This window comes from Sarcophilus harrisii, chromosome 2 (assembly GCF_902635505.1).
Source record: "Sarcophilus harrisii chromosome 2, mSarHar1.11, whole genome shotgun sequence".
In the NCBI taxonomy this organism is placed as follows: Eukaryota; Metazoa; Chordata; class Mammalia; order Dasyuromorphia; family Dasyuridae; genus Sarcophilus; species Sarcophilus harrisii.
The window spans coordinates 256,743,251-256,771,197 of record NC_045427.1 but is presented as its reverse complement, the minus strand read 5'-3'; the positions used below and the strand labels follow the sequence as shown (position 1 = coordinate 256,771,197).

At 34.0% G+C, this 27,947-nt stretch overlaps 1 protein-coding gene across 4 annotated transcripts in view; it reads right to left on the bottom strand.

Annotated features, from left to right (window-relative positions):
* The window catches only part of C2H15orf41 (chromosome 2 C15orf41 homolog), a 272,031-nt gene that overhangs the window by 94,869 nt on the left and 149,215 nt on the right, over positions 1–27,947 (bottom strand). For 3 of the 4 annotated variants that reach the window (XM_023500272.2, XM_031952051.1, XM_031952052.1), the window contains 2 exons: positions 12,627–12,692; positions 11,778–11,883 (listed from right to left, as the gene is read on the bottom strand). In XM_023500272.2, the coding sequence (XP_023356040.1) occupies positions 11,778–11,883; positions 12,627–12,692 (172 nt within the window). Of the gene's footprint in view, positions 1–183; positions 3,982–11,777; positions 11,884–12,626; positions 12,693–27,947 lie in introns of those variants that run through there. The other variant, XM_031952050.1, reaches the window with a different exon arrangement.

Genomic DNA, 27,947 nt, shown 5'->3' with positions numbered 1-27,947 from the left:
TGTGACTACTTCTCTGTGATTGTTTTTAGTTGGTAAAGTTATTAGATATCGATAAATGGGATATATTACTATGATATTTTTTGAAGCAATCGAGGTTAAACGACTTGCTCAAGGTCACACAGTTAAGTGTCAGGGGCTAAATTTGAACTTAGGTATTCCTGACTACAGGATTAATGCTCTATCCACTGTACCACCTCATTGTGTCCCAACTATATTTTATTAAATTCTACTGACAAAGAAATTTACTATATCAAGACAGATCCAAAATATAAAATTTGAACAGAGAATATTAAGGAGGGAGAAAGGAGAATGGGAGCCTAGTTGACAAAGCTGTAGGGCAGAGAATAGCATTCTAGAGCTTAGGTTTCTAAAGGTTCATGATTCATATTATGAAAATGGGGAAAGGGAAGGAGTGGTACAGGGTTGGGAGGAAGATTTGGAAGTTGGTATAATTTCCTTTCCTAGGGAATCAAGAGTAGTTACCATACTTCTTATAAGACTGAACAACGTTTTCCCAAACCAAACAGTAAGTATGCATAAGAGCCCAGATTCTCAGAGGACAATGAGAAGGCAGTATTTCATAAGTGTATTGGGTTTCTGCTTAAAGACATGAGAGTCTGCAAACCAGCAGCATTAACTCTTAACTTCAGTAGTGGTAGAGAATGATTGAGCAATAGAAAGCCAAAATAAGGGAAGCTGAGAATAACCAGGAGCAACAGAATCTACTCATGGTTCAGCCAAGAACTTAATGCTTACGCTCTCAAAGATTTGGTGATACCTCATTGTTCCTGTTAGCCAATGGCCAGTGCTTTCATGTCTCTTTTTTCTTGCTCTGATCCACTCCATCCCAACTATTCTCTTTTCAGCTACCTTACCCCTATTTCCCTCCCCCAACCTCCAATGAGGGAACAAAAGAAATACAAAACCCATATAACAAATATACATAGTCAAGCAAAACAAGTTTGTCTCTTGGCCATGTCAGCTTAATTTACTATTATTTGTTTACCCAATAAATCTGCATGTACAGAAACATTGGATTTACCATTGATAATTTGGAGATAGAACAGGGGTTTGACATCATGATGGACTACACACAAAACTACATCTGCTCAGTCAGTCCATGTCGCTGTGGACTTAGGCTCTGTGTATCTCTGGGTGACCCAAACTGAAGAATGGCCACTGGCCTCGTTTCTATGATATTAATATCTAATATTGATTGCCTCACAATCAGTTCAATGAGCCACTTTTCACTTTTATTGAATTCTAAAAAGACAGACAAAAAACCAAATCCATTTTTCTATCTATAATAAAATTGCTTCAAATCCTAGCTTTGAGATAATTTGGAAAGAGACAAGTTTAACTACAATATAAAATAAAACAGGCACAAAAAAATATTTTAAAAAAAAATGGTAGGGAGACAGGAATCTTTGATTCCCTGCCTAGGTGAGGCTGCTTCTAATCAGCTTTGCTCTGACACTTCCTAGCTGTGCAACCCTAGGTATTTAACCTGTTTGCCTCAATTTGCTCATCTGTAAAATGGGGATTATAATTACATCTAACTTCCAGGATTACTGTGAGGAACAAATGAGATAATAATGGCAAAACATTTGTCATAATATCTGATACACAGTGTTATATAAACATTAATTATTATATTATTATTTTACCTAATATATTTTCATGGTACTTGTCAATTATATTGGCCTGACTATAACATAAACATTAAGAAAAACAATGTTTCTGTGAATATTAGAATGAACTTGACTTCTGCACTAATTAAAGGAATAATGGTTTCTACTTTTTGGATACAATAATGACAATAACAATAGCAGGTACTCTCCTAAATGCTTTATAGAAATCATGATTACATTCTCACAACAATCCTGAGAGGAAGTTTCTATTATTTCCCCAATTTTACAGATGAGAAAATTAAGTCTGAGAAAGGTGAAATGACTGGCCCAGAGTCTCATAAGTAGTAAGCGTCTAGATTTTAACTTAGGTCTTCAGCCTCCAGATCTAGTGCTCTATTTACTGCCTCAGCCAGCTGCCTAGGAGTAGGTGCTTAATAAAAATTTGTTGCTTTTGTTGATGAATCAACTAAACAAATAATGTAAAAGACCCCGAATTAAAAAATTTTAGCCTACTTACCTTTATAAAGTGCTTGAAATTTTAAATTGTATGTGCAGTGCTAATTATAGATCACTTTTTATCCAATCAATAAAGGAGACAGCATACTATAATGGATAAAAGAGCTAGTCTTGGAGCCAGGAAGAACAGGTTTTAAGTCCAACCTCAGGCACATACTGGCTGTGTGATCCTGGGTAAAATATTTAACCACTCTGTGCTCACTAAGCCTATTTAAGTTGCAGGGAAGGTACTGACCCAGTTATTTAGATCTTCACTTGAGAGATCTCTATATTGATGGAATCACAAGCTCTTTTCCTGTTCCTATTTCTCTTCCATTTAAGGAAACCCATCCATACTTGGCATTTAAAAAAAAAATCAAAATTCAGGATACTATATTTGAAAATAAGAGTTAATATTTAAAATGCCTTTAAAGGAATACAGCTTTACTTGAGTAATCCAGGCTTCCTATATTCAAATTTTAGTCTCAATTCATGACTTTTTATTTTATTGTAAAATCAACTGACTGATATAATTCTGCAATAATGTCATCAAACACATTATCATCAAATCTTGCTAAGTAGTTACTCTCCTGGCCCAAGAGGCTCCAGCTCAATTCAATTCAACTCAATAAACATTTATTAAATTCCTATTCTGTGAAAAAACATAAATCTAGGCATCAGGGGATATGGAAAGTTTAAATAAAACACAGTCCCTGCCCTCATTTTCCTGATAGTCTATTAGGGGAATGAGGCACATGCACAGATAAGTAGGATATGAAATAATATAAAAGTACATTAGAGAAATACAAATCTAAGTGCTTTTGTGAGGTCCAAAGGAGGAGGGTCATTAATGACTGGGGTACTTACTACTCTTTGCCCGAATAGGTTTGGTTCTGCTCAACTAAGCTGTGCTACAATGAAATTATGTGTCTCTCAATATCACTCTGCTTAAAGTAGTGTCTTCATGAAACCAATTAATGACATTATATAGAGTAAATCTGTAAATTAAGAATAAGATTCTATGTATTTTCAAGTCTCCAGTTCACATGCTTTAGATTCCTGGTATGCACAGTGCCCATCTTACTGATAAATCTCACAGATGAGTATGATTATCATCTTAAATACTTCTATATATGTGCATATAAGAACATATCAAACACTTTATGGTTCTATTATACTTAGTCCATTGTCTCATTTGAGCCTCACAAAACTTTGACTATTGGATATTTCAAGTATTACTATACCTATTTTACAAAAGAAACCCAAATTGGGACGTGAAATTACTTGCCCAGTAAATTACAGTTAGTAAGTAGCAACAAATCAAGACATCACCCTTGTAATGTCATTGATTCTCTTCAAGGATGAAGGATGAACAACAGTGGCAGATGTAAAAATAAAACCTGAGCTCACTTCTAGTCTACTTTTATTTAGGGTAGAAAGAGTCCTTCAGATATTTAGGAAATTTATATCCTCATTTCAGGTGGTGACTAAGTAAGCCACATGGGTCAGGTAGATTTCTAGTATATTTTCAAAGAACTCCAGGACTAGGGAATACATAACATTCTTTAGTAGCTTATTCTAAGTGAATCTGATCTTGCTTATGGCCAAATCTCTTAAGCTATTTTTCTTATTTTAATACTTTGGATTCTGGGGAAAAACAAATTGAACATGTAAGGGTTAACTTGCAAGCCAGGACCATATGAAAGAGGAAAAGACATCACTAATTAAGCATCCTTAATTCATTTCATCATTTTTATTGTTCTATGACTTCTTTATATTTTCTTCATATTCATGTCTCTAGTGGAAAGATTACTCTGAAAAATGTGGTAAAACATTTCTCTTCATTGCTTTGTATCTAAACACAAGAGATTTAAAAACAATTAACAATGGTAGAAAATATTAAAATACTTGCTATTCATATTCAAAATACAGAAAAATACTATTTATTATGTGGAATCATTACTATAATAAGATTTTAGTCACAGAAAACACTTTTCTTGTCCTCATCAAATATTATAAGGTTACTAGGGCTAATCATGGTGTCAAGTATTCTTTAGGACAATGGAGCCTCAAAATCCCATAACTACCTCCATTGCAAGTGATGGAAAAGCAAATTGTTGTATTTTACCATTGCAGAACCCCTCTGTAGTGTCTTTGCTAATTATTAGTCAATCTGTCTTCTACTGATGCTGATGACTACTTGTTAGTATATAGCAGCAGTGCCTACGAAGGCTTCTGTAATTGAAGGTTTGCAAGAGCTTCCATTGCTCAGTCTTCACAATCCTACTTGAGGCACATGTGATCAGTGTGGAAACAGTGGCCCCAATTTTAACAAGGCTGAAATAACTGGCAATCTGTGATTGGGTTTAATTGCAGGCTTCCTGGGCGTATCAGGACACAGAAGAAACTTTGGACATTATCTGAAAATCTATCCTTTAAGAGGCTGTAGGAGAATAGCCTTATAAACACTTCTGCCAGGTCACCACAGACCTGTAAAAGCAGTCTCTAGTCTGGTTGGGAAAATAACAGATCTTTAAAAATACTTAGAGGTAAGAAATGAATTTGAATCAATTCTTGTGGCAGAGGGTATTAGCTTTGCATTGCCTCTAGAAGAGCAGACTCGCTGGAGCCAATGGTTCAAAAACCTGGCTAAATTAGCCCAGTCCTTCATCTTTTTATAAATTTGCTATGGGTTATATTTCCTGGTGTACAACATCTCCCAAAGCTTAACTCTCCCTTTGAATGGACCTCCCTTTGAAGTCCCATCAACTTGTTTCCTGTGTCCACTAATGATGTTATAGTATAGTCTATATTTAGGATTTTGTAGGCATGTGGGCCAAATTTCAAAGATCTGGTCGAAATCTTTGGGAAAATAAGTGATAATATTAATACAATAAAATATTAATTATCCAGAAACAAAACCATTTTTTCTTTAATGCATTTTATCAATATGATTATCAATCATATTGACATATAAGTCCCTTTTATATAAATATAATTAAATTCCATTTCATCAAAGAGCTTATGTGCCTGAAAAGTTGTTTATAAAATATTAAAAAAAAATCATATTTTCCTGGGCTTCAGAGTTTTACTCTCAGAGAAAACAGTTTGTAGCCTCATTGAAAAAATCTGACTTGCTGCCATGGACTCTTCTTGTAAAATGGGAATTGCAAGTGTTAGTGCTATATTGCTCAAGGTTCCCCTTCTGGTTTAATGGATCATTCAACCATCTGAGAGTCTAACCATCAATGCTTTTTACTAACAACACATTCTAATATGCTTAGGTAGTGGATCCCATGGTGGTTAAAAGTAGTTAAAGAAGATAAAATCTAATCGCAAGAAAGTTAAAAGCTTCCTACAGTTTTTAGAGTTCTCGACCAAAATATCAGAAGTAGATTTGTGTCTTCCTTATCCAAAAGGGCCCAAAGCTGGGTCCCAAATTACCTGAGCCAAGCTTTATCCAAATTATTCCATCTTTACCACAGCTTTCTTGTATTATACCAGGAACAGCTGGTGTAATGGGAGTGAGAGCATAAACTCATGTATCCCCTATTTTACCAATATTCTGGGTCTCAACAAGTGTCCCCCTTTTCTGGATAGGGACACTCGGGGACAGAGTTAAAATAACTTCTCTAAATAACTAAATATATAAATAACTAAAAAACAAAATAAACAAATAAAATAACTTCTCTAAAGTCGTAAAGAATATGAATATAGGGGTTAGGATTCAAATACAGACCTTACAATTTAGATTGGAGGTTGTTTTTTCCCCTTATGTTATCCCACTTAATAAGGACCTTGCTCTTTAATATGAAGAGAATTACCCTTTTTTTTTTTTTTTTTAAAGAAAAAAAAATATCTTCTTAGGAGTACTGGGAAGATTGGGCAGGTGCTGAAATCTTTAGTGATTTTATGATTCTTTGAGATGGTTTTAAGCTTTCTTGGAAAGATAAGCAAGAGAATATTCTATATTTAATTTAATTATAAATAATTGATTTCATTGCTTTAGAAGTTCCTCATGATAATATAAATCAGTATCAATCTATGCATGCTCATTTTTTTTTGCAATTCTAATCCATGTTCTCCCAAAAGATCACCACACCAATATGCAAAAGCCTTCTTTGCTTTTTCCCAAACCACCTCTCTCCTTCTCCCCCAAAAGTAGCAGCATTACTGCAGTACCAATTGTTTAAGATCCATTCATTTTTTCCAGTCCATCTTCTCTTTATATCATATAATTCCTTGATGACATCTCTCATTTCTTTCCTGTAGAGTTCCTCAAGTTATACATTGCAGTCTTTTCACATGATGATGCAATTCTCAGTATAATGGTCATCTCTAATTTTTGGAAGCAGTGATATTCTGGGTTTTGCTGCCATATAATACCAGCAAAGTGGTATTTAAAAAAAAAAAAAAAAAAGGAATCTACTTCTACAGGAAACTTAGGGTCAGAAAAAGTACTTACTAATTTCCTGAAAGCAATCCAGCCTACTTTTACCTTATTCAATTCCAGGACCTGTTCATTATTCTTTTGTACAAGTCTGTCCCAAATTTACATAGTATTGATTATTGGACATCAATCCAAATGCATGCTGAAATCTACACAACAATCAGTCAAAAACATTTATTTAGCACTTACTGTGTGCTAGGCACTTGATCATCCTGTACAGAAAGAAAGTTCAAATTCTCAAGTGATTATAGATATTTCTTAAGAAAGTTATCCTGTGTGGATAGAAATGAAAAATCTCTTTATTTGGTTACAGATCTTTTCCAAGAAACTCTGTAAATATCTTAAGATGATGCAATCCATACAATGTCATCCACAAAGGAGAATATGAAGGATCTCACTAACCAAGGAGAATTCCTCCTCAATCAATTAGATCTTACCTATCATAGTGGTAAATATCTTTGCTATGCAACTAGCTTCTTTTTTATGCTTTGCCTGATGTTAAGTATTAGAGAGTCATTGAATAAAGTTGTTTCTGTTGTCACTTCTTTCAAGGAATCATGAATGATCTTGATGAATGGACAGGAGACACCTTGCTGTCAAAGTATCTATAAGCAATGTTTTGCTTCCTTGAGTCAAATGCTTATTCAATAAATAAGCAAAATTAGATAGTTTATTCTTTACAATTTTCACTCAGTTATAAGGTAATAAAGAGGTGATCCAATGTTGAATATTATGGAAGTCTGTTAATCTCCTTCTAATGACCTCATCAATGATTTCCTTAATACATATACAGATGATTTTCATAGATGGAAAAATAGTCACAGGTCTCTACTAATGTTCTTGTAAACATTTGAGGTTTTTGTTTTTTTTTTTTAAATACTTATCTTTGTTATTTTCCTCTCCTTCAGATATTTTCTATTGGTCCATCAATGAATCTTCTCTATATCAAAGTTTCTTAAACTATGGGTAACAACCGCATATGAGATCTTGTACAATGCCTGTTGGGATCATGAAACTGTGATTTATTTTCAGTAAATGTTTGATTTGTATATCTACTCTATATACCTATATACCTAAAAATTTCTTGGGCGAAAAGGGGTCATGTGTGGGAAAAGTTTAAGAAGCCCTGTTCTGTATATTCTAGGTTCAGTCCAATTGATTTTCATGTCTTTGTTGTCATTATTACTATTCTACTTCCTTTAGAAGCTCCTCAGGAACTATCTTCTCAGGAGATAGGAGTCCAAGAGCACAGGTTCCCTTCCTTCATGGAAGAAAAGTTAGTTGAAATGATGTTTGCAAATCTTTTCTATTTTTCTTTTGCTTGTAGCCCTCGACTTACACAGACTTGAATATACTTGATTACTTTATTTCACTGGAAATTTAAGCAGGATTTCTTTAACTTAGTTTTATTTTCCACTGCTTCCCTCTATTTTTGCTGTTTTCAATCATTTCAGTCATGTCTGATTTTGTGACCTTTCTTGGCAAAAATACCGGAGTGGTCTTCCATTTTCCAGCTTCTTTTTCAGATGAGGAAACAAAGTGAGTAGAGGTTAAGTGACTTGACCAGGGTCACATATCTAGTAAGTGTCTGGAGGCTAGATTTGAACACAGGTGTTCCTAACCCCAGACTTGACACTTTATCTACTGCACCACCTAACTTTCCTACTTCTACTTTACAGGATAATATTGCTCACCACTATCCTTCTTCATAAGATTTTTAGAGCTGGTTTATGTTCTAATTCATGGTTGGTTTTGACACTCAATTTGCACCATTTGGCAAGTAAGAGGTTTGCTGACCATCATGCTTTCTATGCTTTTGGTCTTCTCATTGTGGCAATTAACTTAAATAGGCAAAATATTTAGAGGAAGTTATTATCATTGTTGCTTGCTGTTATCTTTTCATTTTATCTCCTTCCTCATTCCCACTCTCTGTTTTTGTTTTCATCAGGAATTTTGCAATGCATGGCACATATTAGGAACTTGAAAATTTTTTGCTGAATTACCTAAGTTATCCTTCACTGACCCAAAAGAATGTAAGCTGCTTGAAGTTAGGAATTGTCTTCCTTATTTCTTTGTATGCTCAGCATTGAACACAGTGCCTGGTCTATGGTAGACGCTTAATAAATGTTTGTTAAGTGATTTATTGGATCATATTTTGTTGATATATAGAGTCCTAAGGATTACACACACACACACACACACACACACACACACACACACTTGCACTGAAGGAAAAGAATAGAAATGGAGAGATTTCTGTTCCTATGTGAAGGAGAGGATAAAAAAGATAGAAACAATAATTTTAAATTCCCAAGAGAAAAATCTGATCTAGGTACCTGACTATCTATGCTGAACAATGGCTCTAATCTAGTATGTTCCTCTATATTTTAAGTTATAGGACGACAAAAAAAAAAAATCTTCACATTATAAAGAGAGAATTGTTTCCCCTGTGATTTGCTTAGGATAATAAAACTGGGGCTAGCTCACGAGGTGAAGGGAGTTCAGAAGAAATTCTCCCTTCTTCCCTCTATTTTCCTTAATTCTAAATAGCAATTATCTAGAAGTTTATGAATTATATGCCAAAAAAAAAAAATGAGAAAGTGCTCTACTGGACAGTAGTAACTTTGAGAAAGACAGAATCTGTCCATTTTCACATTATATCACATGACAGGCATTGAGGAGGAAAAATAAAGTTGAGAACTCCAAGATGATGTAAGATTCTCAACCTGTTTTTATACCATCTCACCATCCAAATACTTTTAGATTTGACACTTTCCTATCTTTGGGAAAATCATGGTGACTATTGCACAAGTGGAAAACACAGCAAGAAATGAAAAATGGTCAGTTTCAATGGTAATACAATCGTAACACATTTTCTTCAAAGTATTTTGTTGCTTGTAATTTTAAATCAAATTGTAAAGAGTATTTCCTATCAACATAAGTAACTGTTCAATATTTATAATAACTATGGCCAGCATCTGTGATAACTAATCTGTTTTTAGTAATCAAATATTCATGCATAGGCTAACCCCTTCATGAATTCACTGCTAATTTTAGATTAGAATGGCTCTTTTCCTTATGAGCTAGTGGGTGTGCAAGGAACAGAGATCCAAGCTAATCAGTCACCAAAAACTTATTATGGACTTACTATGGGGACATTTTCTGTACTAACTGCAAGAGAAACAAAGAAAAGCAAAGAAACCAAAAATCAAAACAAAACCTCATCTCTCTCCTCAAGGAGCTCACATTCTAATATAGTACACATACATTCATACACATAGAAGATATATACAGAGTAGATGGAGGGATCAGAAAAGGCTTTTGCAGAAGGTGAGATATGAACTGAGTTTTGGATGAAGTCAGGGAATCCAGGATGTGGAAGTGAGATGAGGTGAGGAGGAAGAGCATTCCAGGTAGTCAGTGAAAAGGTACAGAATCGGGAAATGAAAGGTGGTATGTGAGAAAAGCAAGCAGGCTTGTAAGCAGCCCATATGGTGCATGGAGGAGGAGTACAAATTGAAAGACTCAAAAGACAGGATGAAGTCAGGTAGAAGAATTTTAAAGCAAAAGAGAAGACTTTATTTGATCCTGGAGGCAATAGGGAGCTAATAACAGTCTAAGTTAAAGAGAATTTGAATTGTAAAAGTAATTAAGTTACAAATAGGTTATACTAAAACCTCCAACAATTTTAAATTATCTGCTGCTTGAGTATGTCTATATTCCTTTGTGCATAAATAATTAGAAGACAAAGAGCTATAAGAATTAGAGGTTACTTAGTCCCACCTTTCATTTTTACAGATGAGGAAACTGAGGCCTAAAAAAAGTTAAGCAACTTCCCCAATTACAGGGCTAAGACTTAAATTCAAGTGATCTGACTTTCATTAAATCATATTACCTAAGCTGTTTTTCTAGTATTTTCACTACTAATGGCTAAGGGATGTTTTTCCAAACATTTTCATATGCTATATTATTTGAGATAAGAAAGTTTATTATTGTTGTTGCTGTTTTAAAGTTTGTTCAAAATGTAAAAGGGAAAAATATTTACAAGTGAACAATAGACTGAGTCTGCCATTTTGTTAAGATTTCTCAAACTTCAGCAACATGAACTTATTATCTTTCTTTTTTTTACTACTTTCAAAATGATCTTTTATTTACACTTCCCCCACTCATCAGAAAATTGTTTATAATTTCAAATTAAATTCCCCCAGTTTGCTAGTTTTGAACAATATCTGAAGAAAACTCTGAAAATGCTGAAGCAGCATTGATGTCTAAAACATTTTGCACTTTCCTATTCCATCCCCTTAAAGTAAAGCTTGGATGCCACGCACAATTACACAAGAAAATCAAGAAAGCCATTACATCCAGCTTTTTGTCACAATCATTGTTTCCATGGCAAAAAGTGAGCTCAGTTCAGCACAGCTGCAAGAGAAGGAGAGGTCTGCTGGCCTTCTGTAGAGATAGTCACAAGTGCAGTGCCAAACTCTGTCATCTAAGTCCCATTTTCTCAGGCCATTACTATTGTCCACAGATGATCTGATCTCATCCTTTTAAATATCTGCACCTTCTCTCCTTTTCTTAAATTAATATCTTACTCATTCACAGTTGGCTAGGGACTTAAGGGCACAATGAACTTACAATGAAGACTACTGCCTGATATCCCTTCTCTTATCCCCAAAACTAATATGTAGAATGGAAAATTAAAAACAACATAGAGGTTAATAATAGCACTCCCATTAACTAACCAAGGGAACCCTCTACAGACTTTGTCACCATTAATTGAGTTAGGGAGCTTTTTGTTTTCCAGTGCAAGATACCAAAGAGACTGGCCTAAAGTTTTTTCTTTTGGTCTGGATGACAGTAAAATATGACTTCAGAGCAAAATGATAGAAATTCAAAGATAGTATCAAAACACACATCTTATTGTACTTCCTATATTTTAAATGACATCAGTATTATGACTTTTAGAAAATGGTTTAAACTGACTTTGTCATAATGCAGAGATTTTCCTTTAAAAAAAAATGCAGTAACATTTTGAAAGCCGAGAAGTTTAAATTATCTGAAATGAATACATTAATCAAGAGCTTATATTTACTCCAAACAAAAGCTACCGGCATTTTTTACCAGCTAAACAAAATATTACATTTCTAATGAGATTTCAGCACGGTATCGTTCATCTTAAAAGAAAAATAATGAAACCATACCTGTTCCAGTAGCTCCAGAATTGGTCGTGCAGGTAGGCCTGGTGGCTACATTCATCACCAAATGAGGCTTTGCTTTCAATCCAGTGAATTATGTGCCCTTCTAAAGCTAAGGGACAAAGCATTACTAATATAAAGTGAAGTGACTGGGATATTTGAAATTCTCAGCTCTGCATAGTTTTCCAAACGTTTTAAGTTAATGGAGCACTGACTAATTTATACTCATGATGAGACCAATGCATGGTCTGTAAGTGTGCTTACAAAAAAATTTTGTACATATACATTTCAAAGGATATTTATGACACAATTACTTCTATTTTACTTTTAATTTTTTTTCTGTGCTTCAAAACCCCTTTTAATATGGACCATTTTTAAAGTTTGCTTTTATTACTACAAGGGTAAACACATAAAGCAGACCAACATATCAGCAATTTTAAATGGGATCACATTTCAGAAAGTTAATATTTTAAAAATTATTTGATTTGACTCAAAATTTCATAGGATCACAGACCTAGTGCTGTAAAGGACCTGAGGGGTCATATATTTCAACTTCTTCCCTTTGGACATAGAAACCCTGAAGCTCACAGAGATGAAGTCACCTGGCCGTGACCACAGAACTAATAAGTATCATGTAAGGTCTCAAATCACCTTCTCTGATTCTAAATCCAGTTCTCTTTCTTTATAGGAAAGGGATTTCTTACTCCACAAAATATATGTATGCAGAATTTTCAAAATGTTACATTATCATCCTTAGTCTCTCAACATTTGTTAATATTGAGAAATATAATTTTATGAAAACAAAGACTCTCTTTCCCCTGACAGAGAAATATACAATGAACTTTTAGGACTTACCAACTGGCACTTCTAATATAAAGTCTGGTGTTTTGTCATAACCCTTTGCACGGAGTTGATCTTCATCTACAAGAAGAACAAATACTATTATTTATAACATTATTCCATTAACAAGACAGCAAAATAATTACTTTTCTTTTTTAAAAGAGTGCAAAAATTACTAATGCAGTCATACATATCCTTCTTATGCATGCAATACTATGTCAGATTAAATGAACCTTCTTAACAAACTTGAAGCATGGATATAAAAATGCTTCTTTTGTCGCCTCTGCATTTTTATGTCTTCATTATAAACATCATTAATTCAAGCTGTCATACAGTACTTTTTTTGTAACTGAAAATATTCAAAATAAAGAAATATATTTGCTGATTGAAAGAGGTAGTTTTCTCCCCCATCATAGAGCTTGTTAATAATGCTTAAAAGCTAATATTACAGTTCTTAACAAAGTATAATATGGAAGTCTTTTAAAGTTTTGAATTAAAGGCTTTTATTATTTTTTTTTAAACAAGTTCAGCTTCAAATAAAACTATCTGTGAAGTTGAGGAAAGGGTGATGAGAAAGCAGTCACAGTGGAGTATTAATCATACTACTTAATTCCTTTGGCATGCTGTAGTTTGTGGTATTTACCAAAGTTTTACAATTAACACTATCTAATTTTGAAAAGTAAACATGCTTTGAGCTTTGTCCTAAGTCTGTTCGATTTCTTGATCCTTTGCAAATATCAGTGATCTATTAGGAAAGAAGTAAGGTTTTCCAAGTCAGGAAAATGCAGAAAGCTGACAAAAGTTGTAAAAACTAGCTAGGTGCTTTGTTTAAAAAAAAATCCTTCAATATTTTCTAAATCCTGTCCTTGACTTCTAATGCCATTACAATGTGATTTCTGAAATGAGGAGTTCTCCATTAGATTTTGGAGTGACCAGGTCATTCAATTCCAGACATGGCTTTCTGTCTTCACCCAACCTCAACTAATGGCCCAACCAAGTAACAAGGAAGGCTGTGTGGTCTCTTAACATCTACTGGGCTGTTGACATTGTCATGCATCCCATTCGCCTTTCTGCATCACCTTTGATTAAAATTAATGGCCCGTTCCCAATGTTGGGTAGCTTATTTCCAATCCATTTATCAGCCTAAGACAGTGGTTTCATGGCCAATGCTCAGAAACTCTGTTTTAGAACACTGTTGTGTGCATCTTGAAAGGTCAGCATTTTGAGCTTAAATAACCTTTTAACGACAAGAACAATATTTAAACTAGATTTTTAAGTGAAAATTTGTTATAACTCGACAGCATTAAACCAAACCAAATCTCATGGCTGTTGGCATTTGGGGCACTTTTCTCCTTGAAGTGGAAGAAAAAGGCAAAAGAACTTTTCAGATAATAAAACAGAAATCAAACTAATCTTACTAGGAGGGGGGAAAAAAAGCTCAGAAATCTAGGTAAATAGATACTTTTATTTTTCCTAAATGGCAGTCAGAAAACAGCAACTAAAACATTTCATAGAAAAGGGAAATCATCTCTATTCAGGTGCTATTCTGAAGCCCTGGAGTGATGATAAATGGTTTTAAAATCTGTGTGGACATTTCTAAAGTTATATTAATTCTTATTGCAGCTAACTTAGTTTGATCAAACTTTGTGGATGTTTAAAAATGCAATTTGAAAAGAAAAATTATGTTTTTGAGAGAAGTTCAAAACAAATTTTGCATGGTCAAAAGTGACCATGCAATCCATTGTACTCATCCAAATCCTTTAAAAAAAGGAGACATATAACCAATTTACTTACAAGTCAAGATTATGAACACAAATACCCATAACTTAAATTCTGTAAATAAGGAAAGGAAGATGAATGAAACAGACATCAAATATCAGAAAAGATAGTGGAATCTTTTCATCTGTCCCCAGAGAACTTTGAGCCATACAGTCAGGTTGGTTTGGATGGGATTCTGAAGGGCAGATGACCTCTAGGGGTTCCTTCTATCTTCAACCAATTTCATGTTTTCATTATAAAGAGAAGAGAGGATATTTCCTCTTGAAGAAAGAATCACTTGTTTTCTTTTACTCCATTATTTGCCTTGTTTCCCTTTCTCATTTTTTTGTCATAATGACTTTGATTCAGTTTTCCTTCTCTAATAGTTAGAGAGAAAAAAAAATACATCACCATCAACACCAAAAAAGTAAGATTACACGATTAAGTCCAAAGGACATGCCAGCCTAATAATAGCAAATGTTTTAATATTTATAAACTGCTTTCCTCAGTACAATTTTATGAGATAGGTAGTCCAAATATTAATATCTTGATTTAACAGAAGACAAAATTGAGACTCAGCATTGAGACTTGGGGGATTTGAAGCCATCTGTTTTGATTCTTAGCCCAATGGACTTTATTATGGAAAACTGTGAAGGCAAATTGGTAAGTTTATGTTATGCTAAGAATAAGCTACAAATAGAGACTATGTCTCAATAGGACCACTTGAAGAAACTGGAATATTTATATTGAGAAAAAAGATCTAGGAGAGATATGAACATTGTTTTCAAGTATACGAACTTGGGGAAGAGAGATTAGACTTGGCTGCATGAACACAGAGGAAAAAGAAGAGGTCTTAAAGAGACACCTTTTTTTTTTTTTTTTTTTGATTCAGTATAACAACAGACTTCCTAACAATTACAGAAAGTCAAAAGTCTGAATAGTAGTAGGTTCTCTGTCATTGCAAGTTTTTGAACAAAGGCTGGACAACTATTTCTTAATGACACTGTAGAAGGAATTCTTGTTTGTAGGTTGCATTACTTAAATGACTAACATCTCTTTCTAGCTTGAGGATCTGTAATCTCATTAGACTAAGTTCAATGCTTTTTTCTCCTACTCCTCTTAAAAGAAGTATAAGGGAAAATGTGGGAGGGAGAAGAACTGAGATCTTCACCTCTTCCATAAAGCTTTTATTGTACTGATACTTTCCTTTCTCAATGGTCAATTTACCCAAAACTTTAGGAATTTGACTAGTAGTTCAAAAATTCAGATAGTCTTAATCTGTATTACTAGTGTTATGTTTTCTCGTAATCTAATCTATTCTCCTCTTCTCCATGTGTTCTGCACTAATCTGTGTATTTCTCCTGATCCTGAGATAAGGCTCAAGTGATTTTACTTTGTATTTTGGGTTATCACATCTTCATGATGTGACCTTAACCAATGTACTTGATGTCTTAGTCCCTGATTCTATCCTGCAAAAAAGAAATAAACATTGTCTCTATTGCTAATAAGTATGTATTGGTTAGGGTGAGAGGGGGATATATCAACAAAGCACTTAAATATTTTTTTTAAAAAGCAGGAGATATTAGATGGAAGGAATTCTGTTACACATTTATTAAAGTTTCATTATTTACAAATCAATCTGCTACAAATTAAAAAGTCAGGATCCTTGATTTCAAAGAGTTATCTTATTCTATACTGGCAAGAAAATTTCCAGTGAAGGACTTTGCTTTCTATCACTAGCAAATATGGAATGCAGGGAAAAGCACCATCTCTGACTTCTGAGAACTTGGTTCTATAGTTTAGCCTTTTTTATTTTATTTTTTTTTAGTAAATCACATGGCTTTCTAACCTTATCCAGGAAATTAATTTAACTTCATTTCAGTTAGAATGCTACTAAGGCTACTATTTGATCAGCAGGCTACAAAATCTTCTTGGAATGAACTCAAATTTGTACCAAGTTCTTTTAAGAGAGCAATTTGCTATCATCTTTTGTAGCATATACTACACAACCCCAGCAATCCATCCTAAGACTAACTGGTCCTTTAGAACATTCTTCCCAGGTCTATTTAGGTGGTATTCTAAATTGCCTGAAGTTCTGTAGAGTCCATTACAACATCATTTATTAAGCCAAGAATTCAAAGATAAAATGAAAAACAACAACAACAACAACAACAACAACAACAAACAAGAATAATCCCCAACTTGAGGAATTTATATTCTACTATGGGGGAAAAACCCATGATCAGCTGTCAATGTGTAAATCTAGGAAGACTTTTGGCTTTAGCATCTGTAGAGGCAATAAGAGACTCCTGGAGATTTGAATGGGGGACGAGTGGGGGTCTAGTTTAATGTGCACTGGGTTTCTTTCCTCATTTTCCTTCTCATATTATACCCAATGCACAGAAGCAAAACAACAGAAGAAAAAGAGAAGAAAAACATTATCAAAGAGAAACATAAGCTATATGATTTTTCATATCATGATTTGGAAGAGATTAGCTGTCAAGTAACTCTTATCTTTGACTTAAAACTCCAACCAAAATGCATATAGTCTAAGTAACATTAAGCTATCAAAACATAAACACTATAACTATTACAAAATAATAGCCAAAAATCCAGTGTTCAACAGGCAGCATATCTTCTTTAATTGTGTCAAGCAGGATAATTCTGTAACCATTTTATTCAAATCACTCTAATTTCAATACCTGATGCTGTGATTTCCCATTAGAATGGGTAACTAGTTAGGTTAAAGTCAGTACAATGAGATTAAGTTCAGGAAGACCAAATATGTACACATGGTGGGTTTGATGATGAATGGGATTGGAGAAAGGAAAATAAAATCAAGGTTCTGCTCTTTTAAAGGTACCTTTCACTTAAAATGTATGACAAGGTAAATCCCTGGCTGTTCTTCTCTTAGGTAAAACATTTAGTCAAAAAGCTTGGTCTTTTAATAGGTCAGCAATGAGTTGGATGAGAACAAGTAGTGTCTTCTACAGAAGACATCTTCATTCCTTATAATAAAGAAAATTCTTAAAATCTTTATTAGATATTGTACGATGATCAATTGAAAATGACTTAGCTATTCTCAACAATACAGTGATTCAAAATATTTCCAAGTCTCATGATGAAAAATGCTATTCACATCTAAAGAAAGATTTGAATACAGATTAAAGCATACTATTTTTAACTTTTTTATTTTACTTTAAAATTTTTCGTCTGTTTTCTTTCACAATATGACTAATATGGAAATGTTTTGCATGATTACACATGTATAACCTAAATCAATTTGCTTATTATCTTAGGAAGGGGAAGGGGAAATGGGAGAGAGAGAATTTGAGATTTAGAATTTTAAAAAAGAATGTTAAAAAAAAATTTTTTTATATGGAAGTGGAAAACATGTTATTTTAAAAAGCAAATGAAGTAGTATCTATTAAAGCTCAAGAGAGAGATCTTTGGGATCAGAGGATTTCTAACCTCTTCAAGTCACCTAGTCAAAGAATATACATCTAACTTGAGTCAAGATTTTAATTTATATTAGCTTAGGATGGGGGGAGGAGTTAGGGAAATTCAGCAGTTATAATAATAATTCAAGCATTACAATTCAAAAGCCAATTTCCTCTATAATTTGGCTCTTGGGTTCATACTTTCCCATGTCACAGTGGATATTTGGCAGCTCTAGACTGGCATCCTATTAAATTTTTTGTGGGGAGAGAAAGGGTTTGTCCAGAGTCACAGAACTCATAAGTGTCTGAGGTCACATTTGAATTCAGATCTTCCTAACTCAGGGGCTGGTGGGTCTATCTACTGTACCATCAAGCTGCCCCTATAATCTTTAAAAAAAAAAAAAAAAAACCATAATTATATATTAGAAGTTATCCTTTAGACTTGCAGGGGTCCTCAAACTTTTTAAATAGGGGGCCAGTTCACTGTCCCTCAGACTATTGGAGGGCCGGACTATAATAAAAACAAAAGCTTTGTTTTGTGGGCCTTTAAATAAACTTCATAGCTCTGGGTGAGGCGGATAGATGTCCTCAGCTGCTGCATCTGGCCTGTGGGCTGTAGTTTGAGGACCCCTGCTAGAGCAAGGATTCCTAATTTGGGATCCATGAACTTGGCTTTCAAAAATAATTTTTTTTGATAACTATTCCAGCTATGGCTTCCTTTGTGATACTATCCATTTAATTTTATGTGTTCAATAGTATTATTCTGAGCCATAGGCTTCACCAGACATCCAGAGAAGTGTGTATGGGGGAAGAATTCATGACACAAAACAAGTTTAAAAATCTCTGAGCAAGAGCAAGTAGTCTTTGTGGATTGGGATGATTTAAAAAAGACTTATCCTGAAGTCTATCTGGTCAAGAGCCTCTTTGAATTTAGGTTGTCTCCTTAAATGCTGTGCTACCCTTTTTTTTTTTTTTTTTTTTTTTAAGGAAACTAAGATTAAGTGACTTGCTCAAAAGCACAGAGACTCATTATGAGAGTTGGAATTTGAAACTGTCTTGACTCCAGAACCAAGGGATCCTCTAAAAATTACAAACCAAAACCAACCCTACCCTGTTCTTGATAGAAAAAATTTTTTCTCTCAATAGTATTTTGTTTTTACCAAACATATGGGAAGATAGTTTTCAATATTCATTGTTTTCCTTTTTTTCTTTTTCTGGGGTATTATAATAGCATTATTTCCCCCCAAAACATGCAAAGATAGTTTTCAACATTCACCTTTGCAAAACCTTGTGTTCCAAATTTTTCCAGCTTTTGAAAATCCCCTGTTTCATTGAATGTCCATTGTTTTTGCTTAAAGATAATGCTTAGTTTTACTAGGTAGTTAATTGTTGACTGTAATCCAAGCTCCTTTGTCCTTTGGAATATCATATTGCAGGCCCCTTTTCCTTTAAAATGGAAGCTGTTAGGTTCTGTGTAATCCTGATTGTGGCTCCTCAGTATTTAAATTGTTTCTCACTGGCAGTTGCAGTATTTTTTCCTTGATCTGATAATTCTGGAATTTAACACAATATTCCTTGGAGTTTTCATTTCAAGATCTCTGTTAGGGGATGGTAGGTAAATTCTTTAATGGCTATTTTACCTCCTGGGGTCCAGGATATCTGAGCAGTTTTACTTGAGAATTTCTTGAAAAATGTTGTTCAGGCTCTTTTTTTCATCGTGGCTTTCAGGTAGCCCAATAATTAATTCTTAGACTATCTCTTCTGGATCTATTTTCCAGGTCAATTATTTTCCCAATGAGATATTTTACATTTTCTTCCATTTTTTTCATTTTTGGGGGGTTTTGTTTGATTGATTCTTGATGTTTCATTGAGTCATTCACTTCCATATGTTTGATTCTAATTTTTAGTAAATTATTTTCTTCTGCATTTGATCAATTATACTTTTAGAGGAGTTGTTTTCTTCATTGGATTTTTTTTTCCATTTTCCATTTTCACCAATTTTTCCAGTTTCACCAATTCTATTTTTCAAAGAATTGTTTTCTTTTTCCATTTCCATTATTTTTTAAGAATTTTTTTTCAGTATATATTTTTCCATTTCATAAATTTTTAAATAGTTTTCTTCAGTCAATTTCTGTTCCCTTTTCCAAACTCCCTGCAAGGCTCTCTCATTTCCTTTGTCCAATCAATTCATATCCCTTTTTGAGACTTTTATCTGGAGATGATTTGCCTTTGGTGTCCTCAAAGTTTGAGATCTGTTGCTCCCTATTTTCATAGTAGCTATCTATGGTTAGAGCTCTTTTTGCTTTTTTGCTCAGTTTTAAAGGCTAAGATCTGCTCTTAGGGCACAGGGGAGAGTGTCCAGAATTTCCTCTATAGGTAATAGGGGCTTCTTACTGTTCTGGGACCAGTGCTCCTGCAAGGTAGATGTGCCCAAGTCCTGCCTGTTATGCTGAGATTTGAGGGCTCACTATTTGCCTTCTCTATTTGCCAGTGGCCTTCGGAACAAGATCAGAACAGCCAAAGCTGCTGTCTTTTGGCTAAGAGCCTCACACTAGATTCCCCATGCCAGGACTCTCCACTCTGGCACTCATTGCCTTGTCCCAATTGAAACAGATCTTTCTTGAAGTCCTTCTAAGATATCTTAATCTGGAAAATTATTACACTCTGAATGTTTGTGCGTTCTATTACTCTTAAGTTTGTTCAGAGGTTTGATCTAGTGTTGATTCTGAGGGAAGCCAGGAAGAGCTCAGGCAAAGTCCTGCCTGTTCTGTGCCATTTTGGCTCTGCCCTCACTAGAAAATTGTTTTTAAGAGTATAAGTTTCTTTACACTATCAATGTTAATTGAGAAGGCATAAAAGGTAATATAGGTATGTGTCAAAGTCACTTTTATGGCAATAGTAGGACAGAGATTTTCAGTTCCATCTCCTGGCACTTAATTCAGAGCACACTACACATTTGGAAGAGAGGGCTCTTTCTTTCTGTTACAACTTGTAAAAGAACTTTGCTATACTTTTCAAGTGTTATTTACTCAAATAAAGCATGCAAGTAAATTCCAACTTAAAAGAGAAAAATTTGATTCAATTCAATAACACTTAGCATTTACCATGTGCAAATAAATAATGTTCTCTTCCTGAATGTTTATGTAACAGCAGACTTTCAGAGTTAGAAGAGACTTAAGGGATTTTCTAAGTCTAGTATTTGTTAACACTGAGGAAACTGAAGTGTAGGGAAGTTAAATAATTTGCCTAAAGTTGAAGAGCTGGTTGGTGGAAGGGATGGGATATCCTGTCTTTTTTAATTTGGGGAAGTTCTTGTGAAATTCTTTCCAAATTAAGGAAAACAAAAATTTCAACACCCCAGAGAAGGTTCGCTAAAGATCTTTAGGGATAGCCATTCCTAAAGATCCCAGTAGACAGCCATCTTTTTGAAACTGTTTAGGTGACACTTGCCTGTAGACAAGGGAATGGACTAGATAAGCTTTCAAGGTCATTTCCATCCATGTATTTCAATGATTCTCTCTCCAGTTTAACCAAAATCAATAGAGCTTTATTCACAGACACAACTGATGTTTAATTTTTAAATACAATAAAGGTCTTGGTTTATTTTTAAAATCCCATGACTACCTTTGGATGAGGAAAAAATAGAAATTGCATGTGTGTAAAGAACACTTTGAAACTTAAATTCCTTTGGCTTTTTAATTACCTACCCCCCACCCCAGAATACCCAAAATACCCAAACCAATTACATACCAATTACACAATTTCTTTCTTTCTTTCTTTTTTTTAAGTATAGGGTTGATTTTGAGTCATGAGGACAAAACACATCTGAAATAAGTTAACATCCACTTAGAACTTCCAAGAAGGACACAACAATTGACAAAGCAGTGGTTGGGAGAATTTTTTTTTTTTTTTTTGGGGGGGGGGAGAAGGAGGTTATGGCTATTTAAAAAGACTAGTTTAAGAAAGAAGGTCACCCACAAGAGTTTCAGTTCACAATGGCAAATTAAACAAAAAGTCATAAAGATGAAAATTAAATCTGAAAATGCTTATTTATAATTTTTCAAAATAATACTTGTAAAATGGTGATTTATAATATATGGATTTATAATATATGGAAAATGTCAACATTGTATATTTATAAAAATAGAAGAGTACCCCCTTTCATGAATTATAATGAATCTTTTTTTTTTTTTTTTTTTGCTTCTAGAATTCTATTCTAGAGTTATTTCTTTGTTGTTCCCTCTAAAACCATTTTAATGTTTAATCCTAGAAGCATTTGGACTGGCCATGCCTTCCACCTCCACATTTCCTAAAAGTAGACTTCACAGCTCTTTGTGCAAAACTTAGATTCGCATAATCACTAAGGCGAATTTTTGAACAGAAAGGGAACTTTGAGATCATCTAGTTTAACCTTGTTTTGCAGATGAAAAAACAGACCCAAGTCCATGGTACCTATACATTTAATAAATGTATGCTGAATTGAATTAACAAAGACTACAGGGCTAGTTAGGACTCAAAAGCCCTCTAGATAACTTCAGTCTTACCCCACTCCCACTGTATTGTTGTGTCGTGAACACTGAACAGACTCACAGTCCATATCAAAGTCTTTTCTGCTGGTTAAGAACTATTGTAAATTAGACATGTTTGACATAGGTTTAGGAGACTCCAAACAATGCAATAATGAATTAGGACTTAAGGTGGATATCTATTAACATAACATAAAACTAGCCTATTAAATTAGTGATATATTATAGAATCATATCTTATATTTAAGTTTAATCTTATTATATTAAAATCCATATTTACAATTAGTTTTTTTAATTAACCAAACCTATTACATCAGAGGTATAGTGCATTCCATTGGTGAGAGAATTTCCTCTCCCAATGGTTCTTCCAAGCTGTTTTGAAATTCATAGTCTCAATACCTGGGGGAACTAAGAATTCAGATGATTATTTCAAAATTTTAATGCCAGTATGGGTCAAAAGAAGAACCTGAATCCAAGTATTTCTGGATTCTAAAACAGACTTTCTGTTCACTGTGCCAAGATGCCTTTCGTTAAGATTAGATTCAAAACAACAACTTCTAGAATGAAATATAAACTGTTCTGTTTAGTTTTTTAAAGGTGTTCAAACTTGGGCCCAACCTATCTTTCTAATCTCAGTGTATTATTATTATTATTTCCCTTCTGCACTCTGTAATCCAGCCAAAAATGGTCTTCTCTCTTATTCCTCCATCTCCAAGTTCTGTACCTTTGCACTGGCTGTCCTTCATGCCTGCAATACATTGACCTCTTCACCTCCATTTTATAGACTCTCTCTCTTCCTTTAAGAAACAGCTTAAACTACATGAAGTCTTTCTTCATTCCCTTTACTATTAGGGTCCTCACTAACCCTCAGGGTTAAAAATATCATTAGATTTAGGATTAGGGTTAGAGTTAACTACTTTCTGTATGTATATAATCTCTATGGGTGTATTTTGTCTCTGTCTCTCATTTCCTCTTGTCATCTTACATATTAGAATGTAAATTCTTAGTGAGTATGGATTATTTCATTTATTATATTTTTATTACTCAGCATCTGGCACATAGTAGCCAGTATAATAAATGTTGGGTGATTGATCATTCAACCTTTGTCAATGCGATCCAATTAAAAAGCACAAAATTGCAGGTATGTAATTGCCAAGCTTAACCCAAGCTGGTCACTAACAGCAGTGCTCATGATGATAGGCAGCAATGTAAGAACAGGGTGAAGATGTTAAATCAACCTATTTTAATATGATAAGATAAGAAAAGAAAAGTAATTAAATTGGCAGCTATTAAAGAAGAAATGACCAGGACCAACGATGACACATATAACTATATAAAAATAAGTGTACAAGAAAGACAATAACATCATCCTTTAAAAAATCAAAATGTCATTGCTGAATATATCAGATGAAAGCCTGACACAGAATTAACAGGAATGGATATATAAAATTATAGGGATAATTAATATCCAGTGTCCAGAAAACCTATAATTTATATTAAAGAGCAGGTTTCCAAAAATCAACCCTGGTTAATTTGGTGATCATTTACATTGTTAGCATTGGCCTTTGGATAACATACATGAACACAACCTACTGGCCACAAAACTTTCCTCAAGCCTTCTGGTATTTTTAGAATGGCTTATTTAAAACAAAGGCACCCCAATTCTATGACAAAATATTAGAAAACTGGAAATAATCTTTGAAGCATATGTGATAAAAGTCTCATTTCTAAGATATATAAGAAATTGATTCACATTTAAAGCAACAATAGCCATTTACTACAAATTGAAAAATGACCAAAGGATATGAACAAGCAGTTTTCAAGGGAAAAAATCAGTTGTAAAGAGTCATGTGAAAAAATACTAATAATCAGAGAAATGAAAATTAAAGCAATTCTGAGGTTTCACATCATACATATCAGATTGGAAAATATAACAAAAATGGAAGATGACAGTTGTTGGAGGCGCTGCAAGAAAAGATCCAACTTAATGTATAGTTGGTGGAACAGTTAATTAGCATATCCATTCTGGAAAGCAATTTGGAATTGTATGCAAAAAATCATTAAACTGAGCATAATCTTTGACCAAGCAACAGCACTTTTAAGTTGCCATTCCAAAGAGAGCAAATAGAGAGGAAAAGATCTACATGCATACATATTCACATATACACATATAAATACAGAAACACATACTCTTTTTTTTGTGGTGGCCAAAACAAACAAACAAACAAACTAGAAACTAAGGCAGGGGTACTTATCAACTGCGGAATGGCTGAAAAAATTCTAATATATTATAACTAGTATGTACATATATATATGTGTATATATATATATATATATATATATTATGCATATATAATATATATAAACAAATATATACGTATATAAATAAATATATACATATTATGTATATATTTGTTTATACATAATATATTTGTATATATTTATTAATATATGTATATATTTGCATATATTATATATAAGTATATTACACATATGATATATATGTCTATATAATACACACACACACACACACACATATACTATTGTGCTATGAAGAATGAAATGATTTCAGAGAAACCTGAGAAGACTTATATGAACTGATGCATAATGAAATGAGCAGAAACAGAATACTATATGACAAAAGAACTGTAAAGATAAATAAATTTGACACATTAAGAATTATGATTATTGCAATGCCCAACTATAAATCCTAAAGATGGTTGATGAACTGTGCTATGTCCTGATAGAAGGAATTAAGAAACATTAGACATACATTTTTGGACATGGTCAATGAAAGATGTTATTTTACTAAACTATGCATTTATTACAAAGCCTTTGTTTCTCCCTTTTTCCCCCTCTAATAAGGAAGGCAGTAGAAAAAGGGAGAGGGAGGAAATCAATGTGTCTTGACTGAAAAAAAAAAAGTAAAATAAAAGTAACATTATAAAACCAAATAGAACGAGCCACTGCAATAGAATTCTAGTATAGGAAAGAAGAGATGCATATGGACAATTCATAAAACTGTAGACATGAATTTTTTAAAAAAATGAAATCTTGAAAAAATATTCCACCCCAGTAAGAAAGTTATAAATTAAAATAATTCTGAAGTACTATCAGTCCTATGAAATTGGTGAATTAACTAAATGACAGCACAGACACACACACACACACATACACACACACAAAACCCTATGTATTGTTAATAACATTGCAAATTTATTGTAATTTCTGAAGAGAAATCCATTAAGAAGCAAAAGTGTAATAAAATTTACTATTCCCTTTGACTTAGGAATCCTTCTACTGGTATTACTGCCTTTCTTAGTAGCATGTTACTTAAGAACTAACAAATTAAGGATGATAGTCTAGTCTGTCAATAATGATTGTCCAATGGAAAATTAATTGGTTTGGAGTTTGAGAACTTGGATTCAAATTCTAGTTCTGACATGTACTAGCTATATGGTCCTAGACAAATAACTTAATTTTTTTTGAGCCTCAGTTTCTTCATATGTAAAATAAGGTAGTTGGACTGAATGACCTCTACAATCCCTTTTAGCCCTAGACCTAGGATCGGATGTATTTTCCCCCCGTTTTTCTTCCCACAATGTGATGGCAGTATTGGTATGATATTCCGTTAGAATGGAAGACTCCAAATGGGCAACACAGTAACTGATCACAAGAAGACCTTGCTACAGAGACTAGCCCTTACAGAGATGATTACCCTCCCCCACCCCCAACTCCATCCTAGTCCTGCATTGATTTGAAAACTCTCCGGAGATAAAAAGTAGTTGTTTTCCACAAAAAGACTGACAATCTCAGTATCAGAGTGATAGGGATCACATAGCTAGTTTATATTGCTCCTGCTGATGGAGGTCTCTGGGCTGTTGGTGATTCTGGCCTTATGTCAAGAGGAATGTAGAAGCAGGAGCAACAGCAACTTGGAAGAGAACAAATCAAGGGAGTGGCTAGGAAGATGATATTGTATTCTCTTTAAATTTCTATAGCACCTAGTCTGGGTCAGGATGCTCAAGCCATCAATTACCTACATCTTTTTGGGTCTCAAGAAGAAGGCATACATAAGTATCATTACCATCATCCCTTGATATTCCTGCTCCCTTGGGAAGGAGGAGAATTGGCCCATTTTTAAAAAGAATACTACAATAATTGCGATGAGAATCACATCTTATTTTTAACCTTCAGAAAGGGTAGAATTTAAATAACAGCTAATGCCTCATGGAATAACCATCTTTCTCAATTCACTTCAGCCTATATAATCATATGTTTTATTTCTAGTCTCTCGTTCTCTACTGCTAACATCTGCATGTAAACAGGATCTTTGTATTCTAAATCTCATCTGCTCCTGCTGCCTATTCTTCACCTGAAGTCATAATCCTCTGTTTGTCACATCATAATCACTTCCCCAGCAGAGGATTGTTGCTTCAGGTGGGGAATAAAGCAGCAGGAACAGATGAACTCTTAGGAAACAAAGATCCTAATTTCTTACAGCAAGGGACATCCTTCACTAAGCCTATTCAGTTTTATATATTATACCCTCCTGGAATCCCGGAGAGTATTTACATGAGAGCTGGAAAAGGACCCATGTAAAATATGCTGGTTTGACATAAAGCATGACCAAACATGGGGGGTGGAGGGGATGAAGATAAAGCAAATGCTTCTAAGGTGTCACTCAAAATAATTGTCAGCTGCTCCCAACAGGGCAACATTCATTGGAAAGGGGAAGAAAAAAATTTTTTTTCTAGTGCACCCTTATTAAGGCAGCCAAACTTAACAAGAATATGTACCAGCTCCTAGCCTTGGTGCTACCTAATGAAAGCTTTTCCCACCTGGAAGTCTGCCAATTCATGGAAGGTAAGGGAAGAGCAATGGTTTATCTTCTTTGTCTTTGGCAGAAATGTCTTTTTCTTTTTTTATTTTCTCCAGCCATAAATGCACTCTTGTCCTGTTCCTATTTCTCAGGTCCTTTCTTTGCTTTCTTGTCCAAAAGTCTCACAAACCAAAGAGAAGAAAGCCCAGGAAGCAGTCTCATTATTCATTTAGTATATAAATTATTATAATTTCCATTGGGAGAACAAAACATATTTTCCACATCTACAGGCTGGAAGTGGGATGGATTATTGCTGTGTTTAACTATTTCATATGGGTCCTATGAGGAGGACCACAATACCTAATGGTCAATGGAAAAGTATGTGAAGAATCTTATTTGCCTCAGAGCAAAGATGTTATATAAATTCAGTGCTAGACTCAAGATTCTTCATTATGGCAAAATGAACTCTGGATAACTGGCAGGCAAGTACATCTAGATTAATCATCCGCTGACATTATACCTGGTCAGTTTGTAACTAGTTAGCTCAGATTGTTAGAATATAATTAGAATGAGACCATCTTGAAAACCCATGTCATTTGGTCACAAAGGAAGGGAACTTGGTGAGAAAATCTGACTGGGTTGACACAATTCTATCAACACTCCTAGAAAAATCATACTGTATGACTCACAGATATTAATTCAAGTGTGAAAGGGAATTGTTGACTGTTAACATTTGACCTAATTGCTTGGATATAATGGTTTGCTTAAAAATAGGTGCATAATACCTGTC